This window comes from Dromiciops gliroides, chromosome 4 (genome assembly GCF_019393635.1).
Source record: "Dromiciops gliroides isolate mDroGli1 chromosome 4, mDroGli1.pri, whole genome shotgun sequence".
Classification (NCBI taxonomy): Eukaryota; Metazoa; Chordata; class Mammalia; order Microbiotheria; family Microbiotheriidae; genus Dromiciops; species Dromiciops gliroides.
In genome coordinates, this window is record NC_057864.1 from 159078556 (window position 1) to 159103203 (window position 24648).

Consider the following 24648-nt stretch of genomic DNA (forward strand, 5'->3'; position numbering starts at 1 on the left):
TGATACTGGGAGAAATTTTGGTAATGTGGAGACAATATAGCAAAGACAATATAGCCCAAAAAATTATTTAAAAAAAGAAAGAAAATATATGCACTCAGAGCAAGCCAGCAAAGAACAAATACCCTTCCTGAAAGATAACATACTTCCTGATGTTTCTCACATTCATATCTTATTTTTAACTCAAAGCCTTCAATAATGCTCTGTTACTCATAGAGCAACAGTGGAAAGAGCACTGCATAGAAGACAGGTGACCTTAGGTTGTAGTAGTGGCTCTGCTTCTATTTATTTTTATGACTTTGGGAAAGTCATTTAATTTTTCTTCTACTAAGTTTGCTTATATATAAAAGAATTGGGCTACATGATCTTTAAGGTTTGTTTTAGTTCTACAATTCTTTGAATTTTGGAAACTGCTAAGTGAAGAAGAAGAAGTAGAGCTAAGTTTAAAGGAAGTACTAGGGAGTGTTGGAAAGGTGCTGTAAAGGTGTGGATTCAGGAGACTGGTGTCATGTAAGGTAATAAGAAAGGCCTTATGTGACTGGTAAAGAGAGCTTTTTGCTCAGTTCTTAACGCTGATTTTTCCAGGCTGATTAAATGTTCCTTGACTTTTTTTCTCCTTAAGCAACAGAATAGACAGTTTTCATTAGCAATCTAGTCAGAAAAACTTTAAGGCCAAAATAAATGGATATCTTTTTATTTTTAGAAAAGTATTTTATTATTTTCCAGTTACATGTAAGGATAGTTTTCAGCATTTGTTTTAATAGGATTTTTAGTTCCAAATTTTTCTCCCACCCTCCCTTCCCTTTCCTTTCCCCAAGACAGCAAGCAACCTGATATAGGTTATATATGTACAATCACATTAAACATTTTTGCATTAGTCATATTGTGAAAGAAGAATCAAAGCAAAAATGAAAAACCTGAAAAACAAGAAGAAAAACAAAAATAGAAATAGTATGGTTCAATCTGCATCTAGATTCCATAGTTCTTTTTTTCTGGATTTGGAGAGCATTTTCCATCATGAGTCTTTTGGAACTATCTTGGACCATTGTATTGCTGAGAAGAGCCAAGTCTGTCACAGTTGATCATCACACAATGCTGCTGTGTACAATGTTTTCCTGGTTCTGTTCTTCTCACTCAGCATCAGTTCATTTAAGTCCTTCCAGGTTTCTCTGGATATCTTTTAATAATCTGGATATCTTTTAATAATCCAAGATATTAAACTTACAGTGTACTTTACAATGTACTTTTTTCTTTTCTTTTTTTTGGGGGGGAAGGGGCAATGAGGGTTAAGTGACTTGCCCAGGATCACACAGCTAGTAAGTGTCAAGTGTCTGAGGCCGGATTTGAACTAAGGTCCTCCTGAATCCAGGGCCAGTGCTTTATCCACTCCACCTAGCTGCCCCCTACAGTGTACTTTCAAAAGAAGAACTCTAAAAATCTTATGAACAGAAGATGGTGGAGGAAAGACATTAAATGCACAGGGCTCCTGATACAGTTGCCCCCAAAATAGCAATAAAATAACCCTTGGGGCAGAAAAACACACAAAAATATGGGCTGAGTTTTCTCCAGCTATTGATAGATTTCAGGGTGCTGTGCTGGGCCACGAATAAAGCCTAACCCCACAATTGGGCCGACACACCAGACACCCACCCAAGGAATTTGCCCCAGTACCCCTGAATTGGCTGCAGCACAGGCATCTTCTGGAACCAAGTGCAGTCGGGCTGAACGGCTGGCCTGCTGGGTAAGTGCAGGGGTACCAGTGGACTGGGGGGAAGGATTCAACTGTCCCACCCCAGCGGGCAACCAGGAAGAAATCCTGAGTGACTGAAGGCCCAGGTGGGGGAGGGGAGCAGGGGAGCAGTCTCATCGGAAGCTGAGAACCACACCACAAAAAGCTTTGCTGGTTGATTTCTTAGTAAATAGGCCTGAGGTTATCTCCAGACCTGAGAACAGGCCAGGTGAGATTAAAACCTGCCCCCCCCCCCCCAAACACCTGGGACCCTCTGAAGCTGAGAACAGGAGCGGAGCCGAGAAGCAGCCCCCCCCCCCCCCAGTGGAGAGTTTAAAATCAAATGAAAGTGAGGCCAGGCAGGCTAAGAAGAAGCCCAACCATCACCCGGGCCACACTGTAGCTTGAACAGTGTGTCCTGGAAGCAGAGCCACACTTTAAGAAGCAGTTAAAAGCCAAGAAATAGTAAGCCAGGATGAGTAGGCAGAGAAAGCAGAAGACCATCAAAAACTTCTTTGGGGGGTAAGGTAGACCACAATACAACCTCAGAAGAAGATAATAACAGGGTCAAAGCTCCCACATCCAAAGCTTCCAAGAAAAATATGAACTGCTCTCAGGCCATGGAAGCTCTCAAAACGGACTTTGAAGAGAAAGTAGAAGAAATAGAAAGAAGATGTAGAGAAAAAGAGAAAAGAATGGAAAGGGAAATGAGAGCAATGCAGGAGAGTCATGAGAAAAAAGTCAACAGTTTGAAAAGCCAAATGGAAAAGGAGATTAAAAAACTGTCTGATGAAAATAACTGCCTAAGAATTAGGATTGAACAAATGGAAGCTAGTGACTTTATGAGAAACCAAGACACAGTAAAGCAAATCCAATTGAATGAAAAAATAGAAGGCAGTGTGAAATATCTCCTTGGAAAAACAGCTGACCTATAAAATAAATCTAGGAGAGATAATTTGAAAATCATTGGACTACCTGAAAACCACGACCAAAACAAAAGCTTAGACACCATCCTCCAAGAGATTGTGAGGGAAAATTGCCCTGATATTCTAGAAGCAGAAGCTAAAATAGAAATTGAAGGAATCCACAGATCACCTCCTGAAAGAGATCCCAAAAGGAAAACCTCCAGGAATATTATAGCCAAATTCCCAAACTCCCAGGTCAAGGAGAAAATACTGCAAGCAGCTAGAAAAAAGGAATTTAAATACTGTGGAGCTTGAATAAGGATAAAGCAAGATCTAGCAGCTTCTACATTAAAGGATCGAAGGGCGTGGAATATGATATTTCAGAGGGCAAAGGAACTGGGACTTTAGCCAAAAATCATGTACCCAGCAAAACTGAGTATGATCTTTCAGAGGCAAAAATGGGATTTCAACGAGAGGTCTTTCAAGCATTTGTGATGAAAAGACCTGAACCGAATAGAAAATTTGACTTTCAAATACAAGACCCTGGAGAAGCATAAAAAGGTAAACAGGATAAAGACTTCATGAGGGACATTAAAAGATCAAACTGTTAAAATTCCTATATGGGAAGATAATACTTTGAAATCATAAGAACTATCTCAATAAGCAATTCACAGAAGACAGGGCTGAACTGAATATGAAGGGTTGATATCTGTAAAGCATTTGTTTTGTTCTTTGTAGGCCAGACAGGGTGGGGTATCTTATGTCTGGGGCTGGATTTGGGCTTGGGGCCTCCTGGGTCCAGGGCTTGTACTTTGTCCACTGTGCCACCTAACTAATCCGTGATGACATCATCAAAATAGGGTTGAGGTGTAGGAGGAATAAACTGGGGGAGGGAGAAGGGGAGAGATGGTATGGGGAGAGGTATTTCACATGAAGGAAACAAGAAAAAAGCTTATGGAGGAGATTAAAAGAGGGGGAAGGAGTTGGGAAGTGAGTGAACCTTAATATCATCAGAATTAGCTCAAAGAAGGACTAACATTCATACTCAAGTAGGTATAGCAATATATTCTTGCCCTGAGGGTTGAGGGAAGGGGCGTGGGAGGGAGAAAAGGGGAGGGGGAAAGAGGGGAAAGAGGAAAGGGCAGATTGGGAGAGAGAGCAGTAAAAAGCAAAACACTTTAAGGAAGATGAAGATGTTCTGCATTACTGCACCAGCATGACATATTGAATTGCTTGATCTCATAGGGAGGGTTGAGGAAGGAGGGAGGAAGAACAATTTAGAACAAAGAATTAGCTCAGGGACCCTGATCTCATTGGAGTGGGCTCATGGAGGGGATAGCTTTCATACCCAATTGGGAGGAGCAATCTATTTAACCCTGCAGGAAAATAGGAGGGGAAGAAGATAAGGAAGGAAGGGTGAAAAAAGGGAGTGCAGGGTGAGGGAGAGGATAGTCAGAAGTAAAACACCTCTGAGGAAGAATAGGAAAAAAGAAGAGAGTAAATGTCATGGGAAGGGACTGGGATGGAGGGAAATAGTTATGATGATTGATTATAATGGCAAAACATATGGTACCTACTTTGCTGGGCTTTTATGAAGAAAATTCTCTGTCAATCTTAAGGTACTATATACAAGTTATGATGAACAGGATACTATCAGAAAAACCTGGAGAGACCTACATGAGCTGAAGCAGAGTGAAATGTATGGTATACAAAATAACAGCAATAGTGGGGGATGATCTGCTGGGAAGCATGTGGTTATTTTCAGCAAGGCAATGATCCAATATAACCCTGAAGGACTTATGAAGATTGCAGCCCATCTGCAGAGAAAGGACTGATAGTATCTGAAAACAGATGGAAACACATTAAAATTTTTTTTTTCTTTTCCTCTTTGACAATTCCTTAATCTGAAGTTTTGGGTTTTTTTGACTGTTTTCTCTCACAACTAGCTAATATGGGAATTTTTCCATGACTACTCATGTATAACTTATTTTGAATTGCTTGAGTCCTTGTGGGTGGGGGGTGTGAATGGAGGGGGGGGGCGGAGAGAAGTTGGAACACAAAGTTTTAAAAAAATTGATGTTAATGGAAAGGGACTCACATGTACAAAAGTATTTATAGCTGCTCTTTACGTGGTGGCAAGGAATTGGAAGTTGAGGGGGTGCCCATCAATTGGGGAATGGCTGGACAAGTTGTGGTATATGAATACAATGGAATACTATTGTGCTGTAAGAAATGATGAACAGGAGTTCAGAGAAACCTGAAGAGTCTTATGTGAGCTGATGATGAGTGAGATGAGCAGAACCAGAAGAACATTGTACACAGTATCATCAACATTGAGTGTTGATCTACTGTGATGGACTATATTCTTCTCACCAATGCAATGGTACAGAAGAGTTCCAGCGAACTCATGATAGAAGAGGATCTCCAAATCCAAGGAAAAAAAAAAAAGAACTGTGGAATATAGATGCTGAATGAACCATACTATTTCTTTTGTTTTGGGTGCTGTTGGGTTTTTTTTCTATTTTGAGGTTTTTCATCATTGCTCTGATTTTTTCTCTTATAACATGACTAATGCAGAAATATGTTTAATGTTTTTATGTGTATATATATATGTATATATACATAAATATATAACCTATATCAGATTACCTGCTGTCTAGGGGAGGGGGGAGGGAGGGGAGGGAGGGAGAAAAATCTGAAATTGTAAAGCTTGTATGAACAAAAGTTGAGAACTATCTTTACATGTAACGGAAAAAATAAAATACCCTATATGTAAAAAAAAAATTGATGTTAAAATTTTGTTTTTACATATATTTTGGAAAATAGAATTCTATTCAAATAGCAATAAATAAATAAATAAAATTTAAAAAAATAAAAATAAATCTTATGAACAAATGGTAGTATTGACTGAACAAGTGCATAACTCCCCAACAGTACTAGTTTAAAGAACAATACTTTAAAGTACAGGTTATCATATGTTTGTCTCCTCCTCCAAAGTTTATTACTCTGTAGTTAACATTGCCCCCTGGCAATTTTTTTTTAAAGGCCATGGGGGCAGCCAGGTTGTGCAGTGGATAGAGCACCGGCCCTGGAATCAGGAAGACCTGAGTTCAAATCCGGCCTCAGACAATTGATACTTAATAGCAGTGTGACCCTGGGCAAGTCACTTAACCCCAATTGCCTCCCCCCCCCCCCAAATGCCATCAGATGGCCTTCATTCTCTTTCTGTCTCCAAAATCTTGCCCCAAAGAAACTCTTCTTAATTCCATCACTGATAAAAGTATTCGTTTATCTTCTGGTTTGTGGCAGTAAAAATCAGTCAGTCAGCAAGCTTGTATGAAATACCTACTAACTACTTGTTTTAGTATTAAGTATCTTCTAGTTTCCAGGCAGCATGCTAGGTGTGTTGGAAATATAATATAAAATGAATATAATATAATAAAATATAATATAAAATATAAAAATAATGTAATAAATATAGAATATAATGAATATAGAATATATAACAAAATATTATATAAAATAAAAAATATAAAATATAAAAATATAATATAAAAATGAAATTTTTTCCCTGCGGAGGTTTGGGGGTGAAGGGTGAGTGGGGAGATAGGGGATGGGAAGGAGGATCAATGCAACATGTTCACAGAGAAATACAGTGGTATGCTAAGTACTTGAGACAAAGTAAAATAATTAACTTTACTGTCTTTTAAAGCTTTTCAGCTTTTTACATCTTTAAAAAACTTAATATGACAAAACAAAAAAAAAACCTTAATATGAAATATGTCCTTTTGTTGCAGTCTCCTGTTTTATGATTTGCATTGAGTTCACAAGATTTACACATTCATTCTTCATCTATATTAAACTTATCTTTGTCAAATAGTTGAGTCTTGATTATAACCCATCTTCTTTCAATGTTATTTTAAATCAGATGAGTTCCCTGGTTATTGAAGCATGTTTATTGCCATCTCTTGCATAATTTTCTTAACCTTTTGTGGTATGGGGCATGGTAAGAGGTTCAGAACTCTGGAACAATTCTGTGTCTCACTATGCCATACGTTTATCAGAGTTCATGATTCTTTCCATGGGTACATGACTTCTAGGATCCCTGGAAGTAAAAAATCCCTTGAATATCATTTTGGTAGGGGGATGTTTTACAGTCTGATAAAGATACCTAGATCTTACAGACTCACCTGGACTTCTTTTTCTTTTTTTTTGCGGGGCAATGGGGGTTAAGTGACTTGCCCAGGGTCACACAGCTAGTAAGTGTCAAGTGTCTGAGGCCGGATTTGAACTCAGGTACTCCTGAATCCAGGGCCGGTGCTTTAACCACTGCGCCACCTAGCTGCCCCCTCACCTGGACTTCTTTTGACAGTGATTTTTGGTATAGCCTCAAATGAAAGAATTAGGTTCATTCGTAAAAATGCCTTTTTCTGATCTTCATTAACAGTGGTTAAGAACTGGTTTTTTACTAATATTCTTCCAGCTTCACAGTAGAGCAGAAGTTTGCAATCTTTTTGTGTGTGTGTGTGTAATGACTCTTTGTTGAACCCTATTCTTTATTTTATTTTATTTTTTGCAACAAACATTTATTTTGTTTTTTTCCAGTTACATGTAAGGGTAGTTTTCAACATTCATTTTCATAAGATTTAGAGTTCCAAATTTTTCTCCCTCCCTCTCTCCCTTTCCTCCCCCCTCCATAAGACAGCAACCAGATTATATATGTACGATCCACAAGTGCTCTTTTTATCAGTTCTTTCTATGGGGTGCATAGTAAGCTTCCTCATTAGTTCCTTGGGATTGTCTTGGATCATTGCGTTGCTGAGAGTAGTTAAGTCATTCACAATTGCTCATTGAACAATACTGCTGTCACTATGCACAATGTCCTCCCAGCTCTGCTCACTTCACTATACATTGATGTTCATTAGTCTTTCCAGGTTTTTTGGGGATCATCCTGTTTGTCATTTCCTATAGCACAAGACCATTCCACCACAATCATATAGCACAGCTTCTTCCATCGTTCCTCAATTGATGAACATTCCCTTGATTCTCAATTCTTAGCCACCACAAAGAGTTGCTATAAATATTTTTTGTACAATTTTTCCCCCTTTTCTCTTTTTCATGATTACTATTGTTAACTGTTTCCCTTCCATCCTCTTCCCTTCCCCATGATATTTATTCTAGATCCATCTTCTTTCATCTTATCCTTCTTCAAAAGGGATTTGCTTCTGTTTGTCCCCTCCCCCAATCTGCCCTTCCTTCTTTTGCCCCTCTCTATCCCCTTCCCCTCCTGTTTTCCTGCAGGGCTAGAGAGATTACTCCACCCAATTGAGTGTGTATGTTTTTCCCTTTGTGAGCCAATTCTGATGAGTGTTAGGCTCATTTACTGCCCAGATTAAATTACTCCACACAGTTGGGTGTGTGTGTTAATCTCTCCTTGAGGCAACTCTGATGAGTTTAAGGTTTTTGAGCCTTTTCTGATGAATGTCAAATTCATTTACTGCCCTGCTCTTCCCCCAACTATTCCCCCACTCCATAAGCCTTTTCCTATTTCTTTCATGTAGGATTTCACCTCTGCCCTTCCCCCTCCCCCCAGTGCATTCCCTTCACCCCTCAATTTAACCCTAAAGATGTCATCATGGGGCAGCTGGGTGACACAGTGGACAAAGCATCCACCCTGGACCCAGGGGGATCCCAGCCAAAACCCCGCCTCAGACACAAGACAGTCACCTACTGCATGACCCCATGTATGTCCCCCAACTCCAATTTTTTATAGTTCTCTAGGGTCTTGTATTTGAAAATGAGATTTGCCATTCAGTTCAGGTCTTTTCATCACAGATATCTGAAGGTCCTCTTTTTCATTAAAGTTCCATTTTTTCCTCTGAAAGATTATGCTCAGTTTTGCTGGGTAGGTGATGGCAGAGGAAAAGCAGTGAGCTTTTGAACTCATGATACGATTGCTCCAAAAACATCCAAATAATGCCATAGGACAATGCCTGGAGCAGCAAAACCCACAGAAGAATGTGCTGAAATCATCTAACCAAGAACAACTTGGAAGGTTGGAAGGAGGGAACTGCTGTGCTGAGACAGGAGTGGAGCCCAACCTCACAGTCACCCTGACAAGATCCAGTCCCAGGAAGGCTTCACCAGAGAAGGAGACCCCCAGAGCCTCTGAATCAGCTGAAGCGCCAGTATTGTCTGAAACTAAGCTCACAGTCTGGCAGGCAGGAAACTACAGGGGTCTATGCTGGAGAGGTAGAGGGAAAAATGGAAAGAAAAATGCAGGAAAGATATGAGAAAAAAGTCAACAGCTTGAAAAGTCACATTGGCCAAATGGAAAAGGAGGTACAGAAGCTCTCTGATGAAAATAATTGCCTAAGAATTAGGATTGAACAAATGGAAGCTACTGACATTATGAGAAACCAAGACACAATAAAGCAAATCCAAATGAATTAAAAAATAGAGGGCAATGTGAAATATTTTCTGGGAAAAACTGCTGACCTGGAAAATAGGTCCAGGAGAGATAATTTTTAAATTATTGGTCTAGCTGAAAACCATGATGAAGGAAAGAGTTTAGACATCATCTTCCAAGATTATTTCAGGGGAAATTGCTCTGATATTCTAGAAGCAGAAGATAAAATAGAAATTGAAGCAATTCACTGATTACCTCCAGAAAGAGATCCCAAAAGGAAAACTCCTAGGAATATTATAGCCAAATTTCAGAGCTCTCAGGTCAAGGAAAAAATTTTGCAAGCTGTCAAAAAGAAAGAATTCAAGTACTATGGAGCCTCAGTCAGGATAGCACAAGATCTAGCAGCTTCTACATTAAAGGAACGGAGAGCATGGAATATGATATTCCAGAAGGCAAAGGAATTGGGATTACAACCACGAAGATTCCTTCTTAAAATAATTTATTTGGGGGGAAAAAAAAAACCTAATTGGAGGAAATGCTAAATTTCAGAAGTTCATGAAAATAAAGATGTAATTTTTCCCCCATTTAAGTTTGGTTGCAAACCCTTTGAATTCTACATATAGACCCTTGGAGGGGGTCTATGGACCCCAGATTAAGAATCTGTGTTATAGCTCTTTGTGATGGCTAAGAATTGGAAATCTAAGGGAGGCCCATTGGGGAATGGCCAAACAACCTGTGATATATGATTATGATGGAATATTTTTGTGCTATAAGAAATGACAAGACAATTTTGGAAAGACCTGGAAAGACTTGTGTGAACTGATGTATAGTGAAGTAAACAGAACCAGTAGAATATTGTACGCAGTGACAGAAATATTGTTTGATGAAGAATTGTGAATGACTTAACTGCTCTCAGCAATACAGTGATCCAAGACAATCCCCAAGGATTAATGGTGAAGCATATTATCCACCGCCAAAGAAAGAATTGATATTGAGTGAACACAGATTGAAGCATGCAGTTGTTCACTTTATTTCTTTCAATTTTTTCTTTTATTGGAGTTTTCTTCTACAGAATGACTAATATGCATGATTGCAAATGTATAACCTCTATCTGACTGCTTAACCACCAGGGGGAGGGAGGAGAGGACGGGAAAGAGGGATAGAATTTGGAACTCAAAACTTTAAATAAAAATGCTTATTAACAAAGATTTAAAAAAATAATCCATGCTATAGAGGAGGTAGTAACAACCCTTTGGTTCCTCTGAAGTTCTTTACTTGTTTTCTGAGGATTAATTATACTGTTTTACAGCAATGATTGGTTGGTTTGGGGTAGTAGTCATTTTTTTTAAATGCCACTTTTGGGGGGCAGCTAGGTGGCACAGTGGATAAAGCATCGGCCCTGGATTCAGGAGGACCTGAGTTCAAATCTGGTCTCAGACAGTTGACACTTACTAGCTGTGTGACCCTGGACAAGTCACTTAACCCTCATTGCCCCACTTTAAAAAAAAAAAGGGAAAAATGCCACTTTTCTTTGCTTATTCTTATAGCTGATTCTGTTTTGTTGTGTTCTTGAATGATTCATGGGACATGTGACTTCCCCACAACAACAGCCACTGCAATATCTCAGTTACTGAAATTTGTATCTTCTTTAAGAGCTACAACTATTTCATGCTTCCTTGGAGTGATATCCATTCTTTTTTTATTGTTGTTGTTTTTTGTGTGGTTTTTTTTTAAGTTGTTTGTTTTTAGTGAGGCAGTTGGGGTTAAGTGACTTGCCTAAGGTCACACAGCTAGCAAGTGTTAAGTGTCTGAGGTCACATTTGAACTCAGGTCCTCCTGACTCCAGAGCCAGTGCTCTATCCACTGCGCCACCTAGCTGCCCTGTGATATCCATTCTTAATTAAAAAGCACAGCCAAAGAGAGCCTTGAAATTCATGTATATTTCTAATACTCAGCTGAAAGAAATGACTAATGTTGGGAAAAACCAGTTCAGTCTGGTATTATCTATCCAAGATTAAATTTGCTGAATCAGAAGTATAAGATGTGTCTTACCAGTTATGTCATATGACAAGACCATACCCCAGTTTTTGCTCATCCCAAGTAATCAGCACATCACTCTACTGCATATATACAATAGTGTGGGCATAGCATCCACTCTTCTTTATACAGAATGGGATATTACTTTCTCCAATCAACTTCCAATGTGAAAGCTTTCCTCCCATCTTACTAGGTTCCTGAATCAACTCAGCTGATGTCAGTGGGGCTCAGCTGCTTTGGTTTCTTTTGCCATCTTTCTGCTTCTTTTCTGCTGATTTCTGCTTTCTTGGCTTCTACTTTAGTTTTCTAATGTTTTAGAATCAGGATTTCCTAAGGTGTAGTGACCAGTCTCTATCTTTGGTTGAGAAACCCCAAATCCACATTTCTGTTAGATAAGACCACTGATGGCCACATACAATTATCCCAGAAGAGTTCTTTGATTCAGAGTTTAAAACAAGTCATATATAAATTAGCCCCTGGGAAATAATACACTGCAATTATCTTTACTATCAACCAGTATTTTTGCCTTTGGAAGGACATGTTTTCACTCCAGTCCTTTCAGAAGTTTATGTGTTTTTATTCAAGTATTTTCATCTGAGGGGCTGTTTTATTCTCAGGTATTCTTAGAACTGTTTGTATTTCTCAAACTTATCAGATTGGCTGATATGACAGAAAAGGAAGATAACAAATGTTGGAGGAGATGTGGAAAAACTGAGACAGTAATGCACTCTTGGTGGATTTGAAAATTGATCCAGCCATTTTGGAGAGCAATTTGGAACTATGCCCAAAGAAAGGGCTATAAAACTTCATACCCTTTGACCTGGCAATACCATTACTAGGTCTGTATCCCAAAGAAATCAAAGGAAAAGGAAAAGGACCTATGTTAAGGGCTAAAATTCTAGCTAAACTGTCTAAAATATCTAATGAGTGGTCACCAATAAATTATAAGCTTTAGCAAGAGTTAGACTTTTAAGCATTTATTAAGGAGAATAAGAATTTGGTAAAGAGAGAAGAAAAAGCTTAGATTCCTATCTATTAAAGGGAGAGTGCATTTCTAGCTCCCCTCTCCACCAGCATCCTCAGGAAAAAGCCCCAGTGAGAGCGCCAGGCTCCCCCCTTCTTCCTACCACAAGCAGACGTCACTTCCTGACGCCAAAGAAAAGACTCCTGGTCTTGCCCTCAAAGACCTTCACTTCATGGGGAGCTTTTCTACAGTAAGTCTCCAGCAGGTGGCATCTTTCCAATCGCTACACCTATATGTACAAAAATGTTGATGACAAAGAATTGGAAATTGAGGCAATGAGTCTATCAACTGGGGAATGAATGAACAAATTATGGTATGATTGTGATGGAATATTATTGTGGTGTAAGAAATAACGAGCTGGATTGTTTCAGAAAAACCTGGGAAGACAGTGAATTGAGCAGAACTAAGAGAACATTGTGCCTCGTAATGGCAGTATTGTATGATGATCAACTGTGAATGAATTAACTATTCTTTTTTTCTTTTTTAGTGAGGCAATTGGGGTTAAGTGACTTGCCCAGGGTCACACAGCTAGTAAGTGTTAAGTGTCTGAGGCCGGATTTGAACTCATGTCCTCCTGACTCCAGGACCAGTGCTCTATCCACTGCGCCACCTAGCTGCCCCCTGAATTAACTATTCTTATCAATGCAGTGATCTAAGATAATTCCAAAGGACTTACTATGAAAAATGCTCTCCATCTCTGGAGAAAGGACTGATGGAGTCTGAACCTAGATCAAAACATAATTTTTAAACTTTCTCTGTTTTTCTTTTTTTTGGGGGGGGGCAACATAATTAATCTGGAAGTACATTTTGTATGATTTTAAATATATAATTGCTATCACATAATTCTTACTTTCACAGTGAGTCAGGAGGGGTGGGAGGGATAGAGTCAGAACTCAAATTCTTTAAAAAAAAAAAAAAGAATGCTCCCCCCAATCGAAATTTTTTTTTTTTAGTGAGGCAATTGGGGTTAAGTGACTTGCCCAGGGTCACACAGCTAGTAAGTGTTAAGTGTCTGAGACCGGATTTGAACTCAGGTACTCCGGGATCCAGGGCCAGTGCTCTATCTATCCACTGCACCACCTAGCTACCCCCGGATTATTTTTTAAAAGCAGCTCTTTGTGTTTCTTGTTGAGCTGCTTTTCTCTGAGTTTCACATGATATGCCCCATTTCTGCTCTTTTTAGTAAATAAAATATCCACATAAGAAAGGGACACTATAAAATAAATATGCAGTGATTTGGGAAGAACAACAATAAGCCCTTGAGCTGAGTGAGCCTTCAAGGGAGACAGGGGAAAGCTTTTCAGGCCTGTTTGTAAAGGCAGAGTGTTTAAGAAGATGGAATGTCAGACCAGTGTTACTGAAGTATAGATTGTATTAGGCTGGAGTCAGCTTGTGAAAGGCTTTAAACACCAAACAGGAGTTTGTATTTTCTCCTAGAAGAAAAAGAGAACTACTAAAGCTTCCTAATCAAAGGAGTAACATGATCCACCTTGGGCTTTAGGAATATCAGTTTATGTGGAGAGGAAAGATTAGAGAAGAGAGAGACTCAAGGTTGGAAGGTCCATTAGGAGGCTGTTACAGTTGTCTAGGTAAGAGCTGATGAGTCTCAACTAGGATGGTTATGGTGTGTGGTTAGATATGAGGAGTTGGGAGGGGTATCACCGAAAAATAGACACAGCTCCTAGGTTGTAAACCTGGATGGTGTCTTTGGCAAATTGAGACTTTAGGTGAAGGTGTAGTTTTAAGGGACAGAGAGTGAGTTCTGTTTTAGGCGTGTTAAGTTTAAGTTGCTTATGGTACATCCAGGGGGAAATACCCAGCAAGCAGGTGGAGATGTGGGCCTAGGGGTGAGGAAAGAAGTAGAAGCAGGATATTTAGATTTGAGGTCATTGCCCAGGTTTAGTCCATAGGACCTGATGTGATTGTCTGGAGAGTGTAGAGAGAGGATAAGAGGAGACAGCCAGCACAGGACAGAACTGTTTGCACATGTTTCTGACCACAGGGCGGCTACAGGGAGATTAACTTTTTTTTCCCCCCCGCAGCAACTCATGAAGACCATCATCTCCTGCTCATATATAACTTGTGGTTCATTTCACGTGGTGTTTGTGGGTTTTTTTATACCTGCATAAGGAACATGATCTACCCGAAATATTATTTCTGTAGCAAAAACATAATTTTGCTTGTATTATCTTGACTTTTAGCAACTTTTCTAGGAGCCTGGGTTAAGTTTGAGGGCTTTCCATTCACATAAATAGTAATACATAGGTACTAATATGTAGGTGTACACTGTTGTCATGGTGTTGATTAACTAATTGGAAAGCTTTTTATAGGACAAAAGAGTGAATACTGACCATATGGCATTACACTTGTGACCTTTCTGCAGGAAAACCCCAAATGCAGTCTGAAGAGGAAGCACCTTTACAGCAGGCGGGCAGCCACTCTGCAAGGCTTGGAACTCAGCCAAAGAAATCCTCCCATCCAGCAGGGTGTACTTCTCCTCAAGAAAAGCTAGCCAAGACTCCAGATCATCAGAATGAAGAAGAGATGGAGGATATTGGACTGTTTATTCCACTTGGTAGGTGTCTGGAAGATTTGATCAGCATGGTCATATGTTTAAAAAAACTTACAGATGATTGACTGAATCAAGTGAACAAAGCCAAGTTTTCACTGGCTTTGGTCATATTTAACACAGTGAATTTTTCATTAAGTTTCTTGTTGATATCACAGTCTCCATTGATCAGGGCAGATCTTATTATTGGCCACTCTATAACATTATCTGCTTGATCAATACCTTCTTTTGAAGATCAAGCAATTGTATAACCTTTTTTGTCATCTCAGGTCCTTGTTTTCATAAATATAGCTTCTCTGTTTTATATGAAGTGTTGGGAAATCCCAGAATAGTTTGAAGTCTTTGCTGAAATTAAAGAGCATTTCAAAGCAAGATAAAACATAATTTGGAGATTATCCATCCTTCAGATTATCTCTGTAACAGCTTCCTTCTGTTTGCATAATTGAGATATGTCAGTGCTGGAATTTTTTTCCCCCGGACTCATATTCCCCAACAAACACATCATCAGAATCAAAGGAATCAGAGATTTGACTTAATTTAGCCCCTAGACCTAATCATGATAATGTTCAGGGATTTTCACTTCAGATCTGACAAAAGCCATCGCGAGAGAATTGATTTTGTGCTACCTGAGGAGCCTACTTTTCTTGGTTTGTTTCTTATTGCTCTTTGGAAAAGGCATGCATTGTACCTTCGTGAAGAGGATACAGGAGTGTTTTTACTCCCTAACTTCCCAATTCCTTACTTTCCTTAAATCCCATGACCATAACTTTATTTCAGCCACACTTATGAATGGTCACATACCAAATCTCACTATTACCCAGAAGTGTTTCACTTCATTAATTTGAAACTAACGTTCTTCTATCTGACCATAACCTCTTTTCATTCAATCTTTCCCTATCCTTAACACCCCTAAATCTGTTCCTCACCTATTGAGACCTCCATTCTCTCTATCCCTCAGTACTTTCTCAGGCAGTTAGCTTTGGTCTGACTTCACTTTCTTCCTTTTTCATTTTCAGTCCAATAGATAACCATATCAACTCTGCATTGGCTTGGGCTCTCACATCTTTTGTCCTCTTGTATTTTTGCTGCTCATATATCTTATCAGTTGTCAGCCTAAGGTTACTGGAACCTTCTGTCCCCCTGTCCTATTCAAAGGCTGCTAAATGGAACTGGAGGAAATCACAGAATTCTGCTGACGAGGTAAATTATAAATCCATATTCTCCAACATTAACTGAGCCTTTACCACAACAAGACAGTACTTTTATTCCTCCCTTATTGGTTCTATATATAGCACTTCCCACAGTAGCTTTTCCAAATCTTCTCTCCTCTGGCCTTCCACACCTATCCCTTCTTTCTCTGTCAGCCTAGGACCTTACCCCATCTATTATTCCTGAGAAAATCGAAACCAGTGGAGATGAGTTCCCACTTCTTCAGTTCATTCATCTCAAAATTCTTTGTTATTATCCTTTGTTCTTTCCTCCTTTCCAGTTTCTGACAGTGAGGTGGTCTTCACTTTGCCAAGGCCAACCACTCTACTCATATACTTGATCCAATCCCTTCCCACCTTCTCTAGCATATTATAACTTCGGTTATCCCTTCTCTAATGTTCATCCTCATTTTATTTACTGCTTCCTTCTCTGCTGTTTTCAGAAACATACAGATCTTTCCCATCCTTAAAAAAAATTGTCATTAGACAATTATCATGCTATGTCTTTATTCCCTTTCTTAGCCAAGCTGCTTGAAAAAGTTATTACTTCTTATTACCTCTGCTCTCTTCTTGCTCAGTCATTAACCCTTTGTATTCTGGCTTCTAACATTGTCACTCAGATGCAAACACTTTCCAAATTTACCAGTGAACTTTTAATTGATAAACCCAACCTACTTTTCTCATTCCTCATCCTTCTTGACCTGTCTATAGCATTTGACATTGGTGACCACACTCTCCATCTATAAACTTTCTACAGTCTGAGTTTTTGGTTTTCCTCCTACCTGTCTGACTACTTCTCAGTTTCCTTTGTAGTTTCATTATCCACATTAAGAGCCCTAACTGTGCGTGGTTCCCAAGGTACTATTCTAGGCTCTTTTTCTTTTCTATCTACATTCTACATTCTTGGTAACTTCATTAACTTCATCTCTCTGCAGATGACTCACAGATCTATATATCTTATATATATGTATGTGTGTATGCATGTATACCTATATGTATGTGTGTATGTATATGTTGTTTCAGTTGTGTTCAACTCTTCCTGAACCCATTTGGGTTTTTTTTTGGCAAAGATACTGGAGTGGTTTGCCATTTCCTTCTATTACTCATTTTACAGATGGAGTCAGGAAGACTCATCTTCCTGAATTCATATCTAGACTCAGACACTTACTAGCTGTGTGACTTTGGACAAGTCACTTTAACCCTTTTTGCCTCATCTGTAATTTGAAGAGAGTGAGCATATCCCTTTAAATATTGTCTCTGGGCTAAATGTCTGTCATTCTTTCATTTTATCCTCATAGTATTTAGCCTCTAGAACTCTCATCCTGGTTGCCTTCTTTTGGAAAGTTTCCAGCCTTTTCTTGTGGCATCCAGAACTGAATACAATGTGTCGGGTGTAGTTGAACCGGGACAGAATTTAACATGACTATTGCTTCCATTTTCCTGGACGCTCTACCTCTTTTATGTTTTTTTGTTTGTTTGTTTGTTTTTTAGTGAGGCAATTGGGATTAAGTGACTTGCCCAGGGTCACACAACTAGTAAGTGTTAAGTGTCTGAGGTCGGATTTGAACTCAGGTACTCCTGACTCCAGGGCTGGTGCCACCTAGCTGCCCCCCGCTCTACCTCTTTTAATGTAGCTTGATATTACTTTGGTATTGTATCAAACCATTGAGTCATACTGAGCTTGCAGTTTCACGAAAACCCCATATCTTTTTTCTACAGTCTAGTTCTGTCTTGTACTTGTGAAGTTGATTTTTTTAAGTTAAGTATAATAGTTGACATATATCTCTGTTAAATTTTGCCTTATTTAATTTGGCAGAGAGTTCTAGCCCATTTGAAATCTTGTAATGATTGGAATGATACCACCTGTTGGAGACTTACAGTAGGAAAGCTCCGCCATGAGAAGGCGCCTGCGGGCAAGACATACGGATTTTCTTTGGCATCAGGAAATGACAGTTGCTTGTGGAAGGAAGAGGGGGGATGCTGGCTCTCTCACTCTTTCCTCAGGACTCTAGTGGAGAGTGAAGCTAGAAATGCGCTCTCTCTTTAATAGATAGATGAATCTAAGCCTTTCTTTCTCTCTTCACCAAATTCTTATTCTCCTTAATAAATGCTTAAAAGTCTAACTCTTGCTAAAGCTTATAGTTTATTGGCAACCACTCATTAGATATTTTAGACAGACTAGCTAGAATTTTAGCCCCTTACAATCTTTTATAGCCTGACCCTGTCTTTGCACGTTATATATCCTTCCCAGTTTTGTGTCATCTACATATATGTCAATAATGGCATCTATTATTTTATCAAAGTGATATACAAAAAATGTTAGAGAGCAGAGAACCAAGCACAGATCCCTGGGGCACTCTACAAAACTTTCTCTAAAGTTAACATTGAATCATTAATGATTATTCCAACCATTCAAACAATTCCAAATCCATATAAATGTATTTCTGTCTTGCCCATCTCCATTTTTTTTTCTTTTTTATTTAGAATTCTATTTTACCTTAATTACATGTAAAAACAAATTTTAACATGGATTTTTTTTTTAAGTGAGGCAATTGGGGTTAAGTGACTTGCCCAGGGTCACACAGCTAGTAAGTGTTAAGTGTCTGAGGCCGGATTTGAATTCAGGTACTCCTGACTCCAGGGCCAGTGCTCTATCCACTGCGCCACCTAGCTGCCCCTTAACATTGATTTTTAAACCTTTGTTTTCCAAATTCTCTTCCTCTCTCCCCACCCCCAACCCCCAAGAACTCAAGCAATTCAATATAACTTATACAGGTGCAGTTATGTAAAACATTCCCATGTTGGTCAGGTTGTGAAAGAAAATAGACCAAAAAAACCCACCGACTTTAGCAAAAGGAACTAACAAAAAAATTATGCTTCAATCTGTATTCAGATACCATCAGTTCTTTCCCTGTAGATAGACTGCATTTTTCATAAGTTCTTCAGAGCTGTCTTTGAACATTGAATTGCTGAAAATAACTAAACTAAGTCATGCACAGCAGATTATCTTTCAATATTGCTGTTATTTTGTATACAGTACATTTCATTTTGCATCAGCTTATGTAAGTCTAGGTTTTTCTGATTTGCATCCTACTCATCATTTTTTATACTAAACTACATTTATATAGTACTTTAAAGAGAGATTTTCTTACAATAAACCCATGATGTTGATTGTTGCAACAACAATAATAGATATCATTTATATAGTACCTTATACCTGACAAAGAATTTTCTTTATAGGAGCCCAGCAAAGTACCATATATTTTATCATCATCATCATCATCATTATAATCATCCTTCTCCTCCTCTTCATCTTACATTGCTCTTGCCTCTGCTTCAAATTTTTTTCACAGTTACTATTGCTAACTGTGTTTCCCTCCATCCTATTCCCTCCCCATGATATTTACTCTATTTTCTACCTTCTTTCACCTTATCCCTTCTCAAAAGTGTTTGACTTCTGACTGCTCCCTCCCCCAATCTTCCCTCCCTGCTTTAAAATTTTTTTTTTACTATTTAGAATTTTATTTTTCCCAAATTACATATAAATATAAATTTTGACATCAGTTTTTTTAAACATTGTGTTCCAAATTCTCTTCATCTGTTCCTCTTCCCTTCCCCCCAAGAACTCAAGAAATTCAGTATAAGCTATACATGAGCAGTCATGCAAAACATTTCCATATTAGCCAGGTTGTGAAAGAAAACAGACAAAAACAAAACTTCAGAGGAACTAACCAAAAAAAAATTATGCTTCAGTCTGTATTCAGACACCATCAGTTCTCTCTCTGTAGATGGACTGCATTTCTCATAAGACCTTTAGAGTTGTCTTGGATCATTGCATTGATGAAAATCACCAAGTCATTCACAGCAGATCATCTTGCAGTATTGCTGTTATTTTGTATACAGTACATTTCACAATGCATCAGCTCATGCAGGTCTTTTTGGGTTTTTCTGGTAGCATCCTGCTCATCATTTTTTAAAAAATAGTAAACTACATTCATATAGTCCTTTAAAGAGACTTCCTTACAATAAATCCATGAAGTTGATTCTTGCAACAACAGTAGTAGATAACATTTATATAGTACTTTATACCTGACAAAGATCTTTCTTCAAAGTAGCCCAGCAAAGTAAGTACCACATGTTTTATCATCATCATCGACCATCATCCATCAAATATCATTTTCATCAATTAATCCTCATTATCATCAGTCAGTCCTCATCATCAATCAGTCCTCCTCACTCAGTTCTCATCCAGTCATCATCAATCCATCAATCTTCTTCATCATCATCATCTTACATTACTCTTGCCTCTACTTCAAAATTTTTTTCAGTTACTATTGTTAACTGTTTCCCTCCATCCTATTCCCTCCCCTATGATATTTACTCTATTTTCTATCTTCTTTCACTCTGTCCCTCCTCAAAAGTGTTTTGCTTCTGACTTCCCCCTCCCCCAATCTGCCCTCTCTTCTTTCACCCCTCTGTCCTTTTCCCCTTCCCCTCCTACCCTCCTGCAGGGTTAGATAGATTACTCCACCCTATTGAGTGTGTACATTATTCCCTTGGGCCAACTCTGATAAGATTAAGGTCTTTGGCCAGTTTTGATGAGTGTAAGGCTCATTCACTACCCTGCTTAGATAGATTACTCCAGCCAATTGAGTGTGTATGTTGTTCCTTCCTTGAGCCAACTCTGATGAAATTAAGGTGTTTGAGCCAATTCTGATGAGTGTAGGCTCATTCACTGCCCTGCTCCTCCCCCCCCCCACCTCACCCCCGTCTCTCCCCCCACTCCATAAGTCCTTTCCTGCTTCTTTCATGTGACATTTCACCCCATTTTACCTCTCCTCTTCCCCCTCCCACAGTGCAATCCTCTCACCCCTCATCATGGGGCAGCTAGGTGACATAGTGGACAAAGCACCCACCTTGGACCCAGGAGAACCTGAGCCCAAATCTGGCTCAAGACCCACTTCTCGATCCTGGGTAATCCACCCAATCCTGACTGCCCCACACACAAACAACTGTTGAGTTAGAAGAGTCATTTTCCTGTGTAGGAATGTAAACAGTTTAACCTTTTAACATCCCTCTCTCTTTTTTTTTTTTCTTTCCATTTTTGTGGGGCATTGAGGGTTAAGTGACTTGCCCCAGGTCACACAGCTAGTAAGTGTCCAGTGTCTTAGGCCAGATTTGAACTCAGGTCCTACTGAATCCAGGGCCGGTGCTCTATCTGCTGTGCCACCTAGCTGCCCCCGTGTCTTATATTTGAAAGTAAGATTTTTTATTCTGTTTGGGTCTTTTCATCATGAATACCTGAAAAATCCTCTTTTTCATTGAAGTCCCCTGAAAGATTATACACAGTTTTGCTGGGTAGGTGATTCTTGGTTGTAATCCCAGTTCCTTTGCCCTCTGGAATATTAGAGATATTTCACATTGCCCTCTATTTTTTTATTCATTTGGATTTGCTTAATTGTGTCTTGGTTTCACATAAAGTCAATAGCTTCCATTTGTTCAATCCTAATTCTTAGGCGGTTATTTTCTTCAGAGAGCTTTTCCATTTGGCTTTTTAAGCTGTTGACTTTTTTTTTTATGACTTTCCTCTATCACTCTCATTTCTCTTTCCATTTTTTCCTCTATCTGGAAGCTTTGGATGTAGGAGCAATGTCAGTGCTGTCCTCTTTGGAGGGTGCACATCAGTCTTCCTTTTTACTAAAGAAACTTTCTATGGTTAGCATCTTTCTCTGTCTGCTCATCTTGCCTGTCTTTTACTTGACTTTTAACTCCTTCTTAAAGTGCAGCCCTGCTTCCAGGCTGCACTGTTCCAAACTTCAGGGGGTCCCAGGTGGTATGATTTAAGGAGAGGCACATTCACCACTCCCCTGGCCTGTGTTCTGGTCTGAAAATAACTCAAGACCTACTTGCTCTTCAACCAGAAAACAAAATTTTTGTTTCACTGGGTTGATACCTCCAGTGAGGCTGTCTCCATCTTTTCTGAAGGAGTAGCATGAGTGACTTTGTCAGATGCTTGAGTAAACTTCAAGTAAACTCTGTCTATACCATTTCTGGTCTACCAGTCTATTAGCCATGTCAAAAAAAAAGGAAATGAGGTGGCACAGTGGATAAAGCACCAGCCCTGGATTCAGGAGCACCTGAGTTCAAATCTAGCCTTAGACACTTGACACTTACTAGTTGTGTGACCTTGAGCAAGTAACTTAACCCTCATTGCCCCGCCCCCCAAAAAAGGAAATGAAGTTAATCTGTCATTAACTGTTCTTTTGATTAAAAAAAAAACCAAAATGTTTTAGTGATGTCTTTTTATTTTTATTTCCCATGTCATTCACAGATAAACTCCCCCTACCCTAGTAACCTCTCCCTTGTAATAAAAACAATTATTGCAAAACCAACTGAGATTGAACCTGACCAGTATGCAACATTCAATACACATTATCATGCATCCTACCTAAGGAAGAGATACTACCTCATCTCTTCTGGGCAAGGTTTAGTGACTGGGGGATACCAAGGGAAAAACAAATTCCCAACCTCATGGATATTAGCAAAAACAACACATACATACAAATGAATTAAAAGTATGTGCAAATCAGATGTAAAGTGATTTGGGGAGGGGGATTAGCTGCTGGAGGTATTAAGAAAGACTTCATGTAGAAGATTAGGTTGGAATATTAAAGCCTGCATGAGGAGAGAATATATTTCAGTGCTGGAGAACAGCCTGTATAAAGGCAAGGGGGCAGGAGATGGAATTTTATGTACAGGAAGCAGCAAGTAAGTCTGTTTGGCTGTGTGTGGAGGAGAGTAATATGCAGTATTATGTCCTGGAAAAGTAGGCTGAAGCTATATTTAAAAGGGATATAAATGCCAAATAAAGGCATCTGTAATACTTTGAAAAAAGGAAATAATGTTTATGTGGTACAACTTGATCTTGATAAAGCTATGACCCTTTCTGATCACCACTCCATTTTTAGATGTCTAGTAAGTCAGTCAGAGCTCTAATTAAGCACCAGGTAGGTTCCAAGTGTTTGGCACTCCATATATAAAGACAAAAATAAAACAGCCCTTGCAAACACTCCTTTTGGTGGTACATTCTAGAATTTTGCTAGAGATCAAAGTTATATTCATTAGCCTGGCCTATAGCATGCAAACTCTATTCTTCCTTCTTTGAAAATTGGGATACATTGGGGCAGCTAGGTGGAGCAGTAGATAGAGCACCGGCCCTGGAGTCAGGAGTATCTGAGTTCAAATCCGGCCTCAGACACTTGACACTTACTAGCTGTGTGACCCTGGGCAAGTCACTTAATCCCAATTGCCTCACTAAAAAAAAAAAAAAGGGAAGAAAAAGAAAATTGGAACATGTGCTGTTTTCTAGTTCTACAGCACCTCTCCTGTTCTACATAATCTTTTAGATGTTCCTAGTAGGGATTGAGCATCATATTTGACAATTATTTTCGTACTGTACAATACATTTTGTCTTGATCTGATAACCTGAATTCATCTATGGCAGCTGGGTACTTCCTTATTCTCTTCCTGCTTTATCTTGGGTTTGTACTTCCTGTTATCTATTTTTCTTCTTTTTCTTCTATTCTAAAGAACAAAGGCTCCTTTCTGTATAGCATTCCTTCTGAGATTTGGAGCTACAGGCTGAGCATTCTTTAAACAGCATATAACTAATCTTCAGTGGTATTGTTTGGCTCCTTGCATCTAAGAGGTCTTGAAAGAGATTCTAGAATTTTATTTTATTTTATTTTATTTTTTGCAGGGCAATGAGGGTTAAGTGACTTGCCCAGGGTCACACAGCCAGTAAGTGTCAAGTGTCTGAGGCCAGATCTGAGCTCCATCCACTGTGCCACCTAGCTGCCCCCTAGAATATTTTTTTACATTTGTGAATCAGTAATTTTATTTATTTAGAGAAGAATGTATATTATCTGTAAATGCGTTGAAAAATAAATTCTTATATTGATATTAGTAAAGACACCTTCTTCTCATTTTGCTCTTAAGCCTAAAGATTTTTTTAAAGGTTTTTTTTTTTGTTTTGGTTTTTTTGTTTATTTTTTTGGTGAGGCAGTTGGGGTTAAGTGACTTGCCCAGGGTCACACAGCTAGTAAGTTGTCAAGTGTCTGAGGCTGGATTTGAACTCAGGTCTTCCTGACTCCAGGGCCGGTGCTCTATCCACTGCACCACCTAGCTCCCCCTAAAGTTTTTTTACTGCTTCATGTTCACATCACAGTTCATTTCAGTGTATTTCATGGATGGTTTTCCTTATTTGTTTAAAAAGAACAAGATGGTGAAGAGGGTGAGAAAAGACGGAGAAGGAGAAAGGCCACCAAGAGGAAACGAGATGGAAGAAGTCAGGAGGAAGGGGCCTTGGCTTATGACCTGAAACTGGATGATATGCTAGACCGTACCTTAGAAGATGGTGCCAAACAGCATAACTTAACAGTCGTCAATGTGAGAAACATCCTTCATGTGAGTAAGGCTGAGGCAGGTTTGGGATTAGAGGATGGGGAGGAGAGCCCAAAAAACTAGACATGTACAATGCAAATCAAATAATATTCAATTCAACTTAACAAATAGTAAGCATCTACAATATGTAGAGTGCTGTCCCATGTCCCATGTATTCAAAGATGAAATAAAACACAGTCCTTGCTGTCAAGATTTGCTGCTAATGAGATTTGCATGAAAATAACTTACTACATATTAGAACAAAATAAGTATAAAGGAAAGGTTCAGATTGATTGCAAAGGGAAATTTGAAAAGACAAAGATGACTT

At 39.0% G+C, this 24648-nt stretch overlaps 1 protein-coding gene across 3 annotated transcripts in view; it reads left to right on the forward strand.

Moving 5' to 3' along the window:
* Positions 1-24648, forward strand: part of GON4L (gon-4 like) — a 298840-nt gene that overhangs the window by 23855 nt on the left and 250337 nt on the right. For all 3 annotated transcript variants that reach the window (XM_044002396.1, XM_044002395.1, XM_044002398.1), the window contains exons 3-4: positions 14485-14676; positions 24154-24344. In XM_044002396.1, the coding sequence (XP_043858331.1) occupies positions 14485-14676; positions 24154-24344 (383 nt within the window). The remainder of the gene's footprint in view (positions 1-14484; positions 14677-24153; positions 24345-24648) is intronic.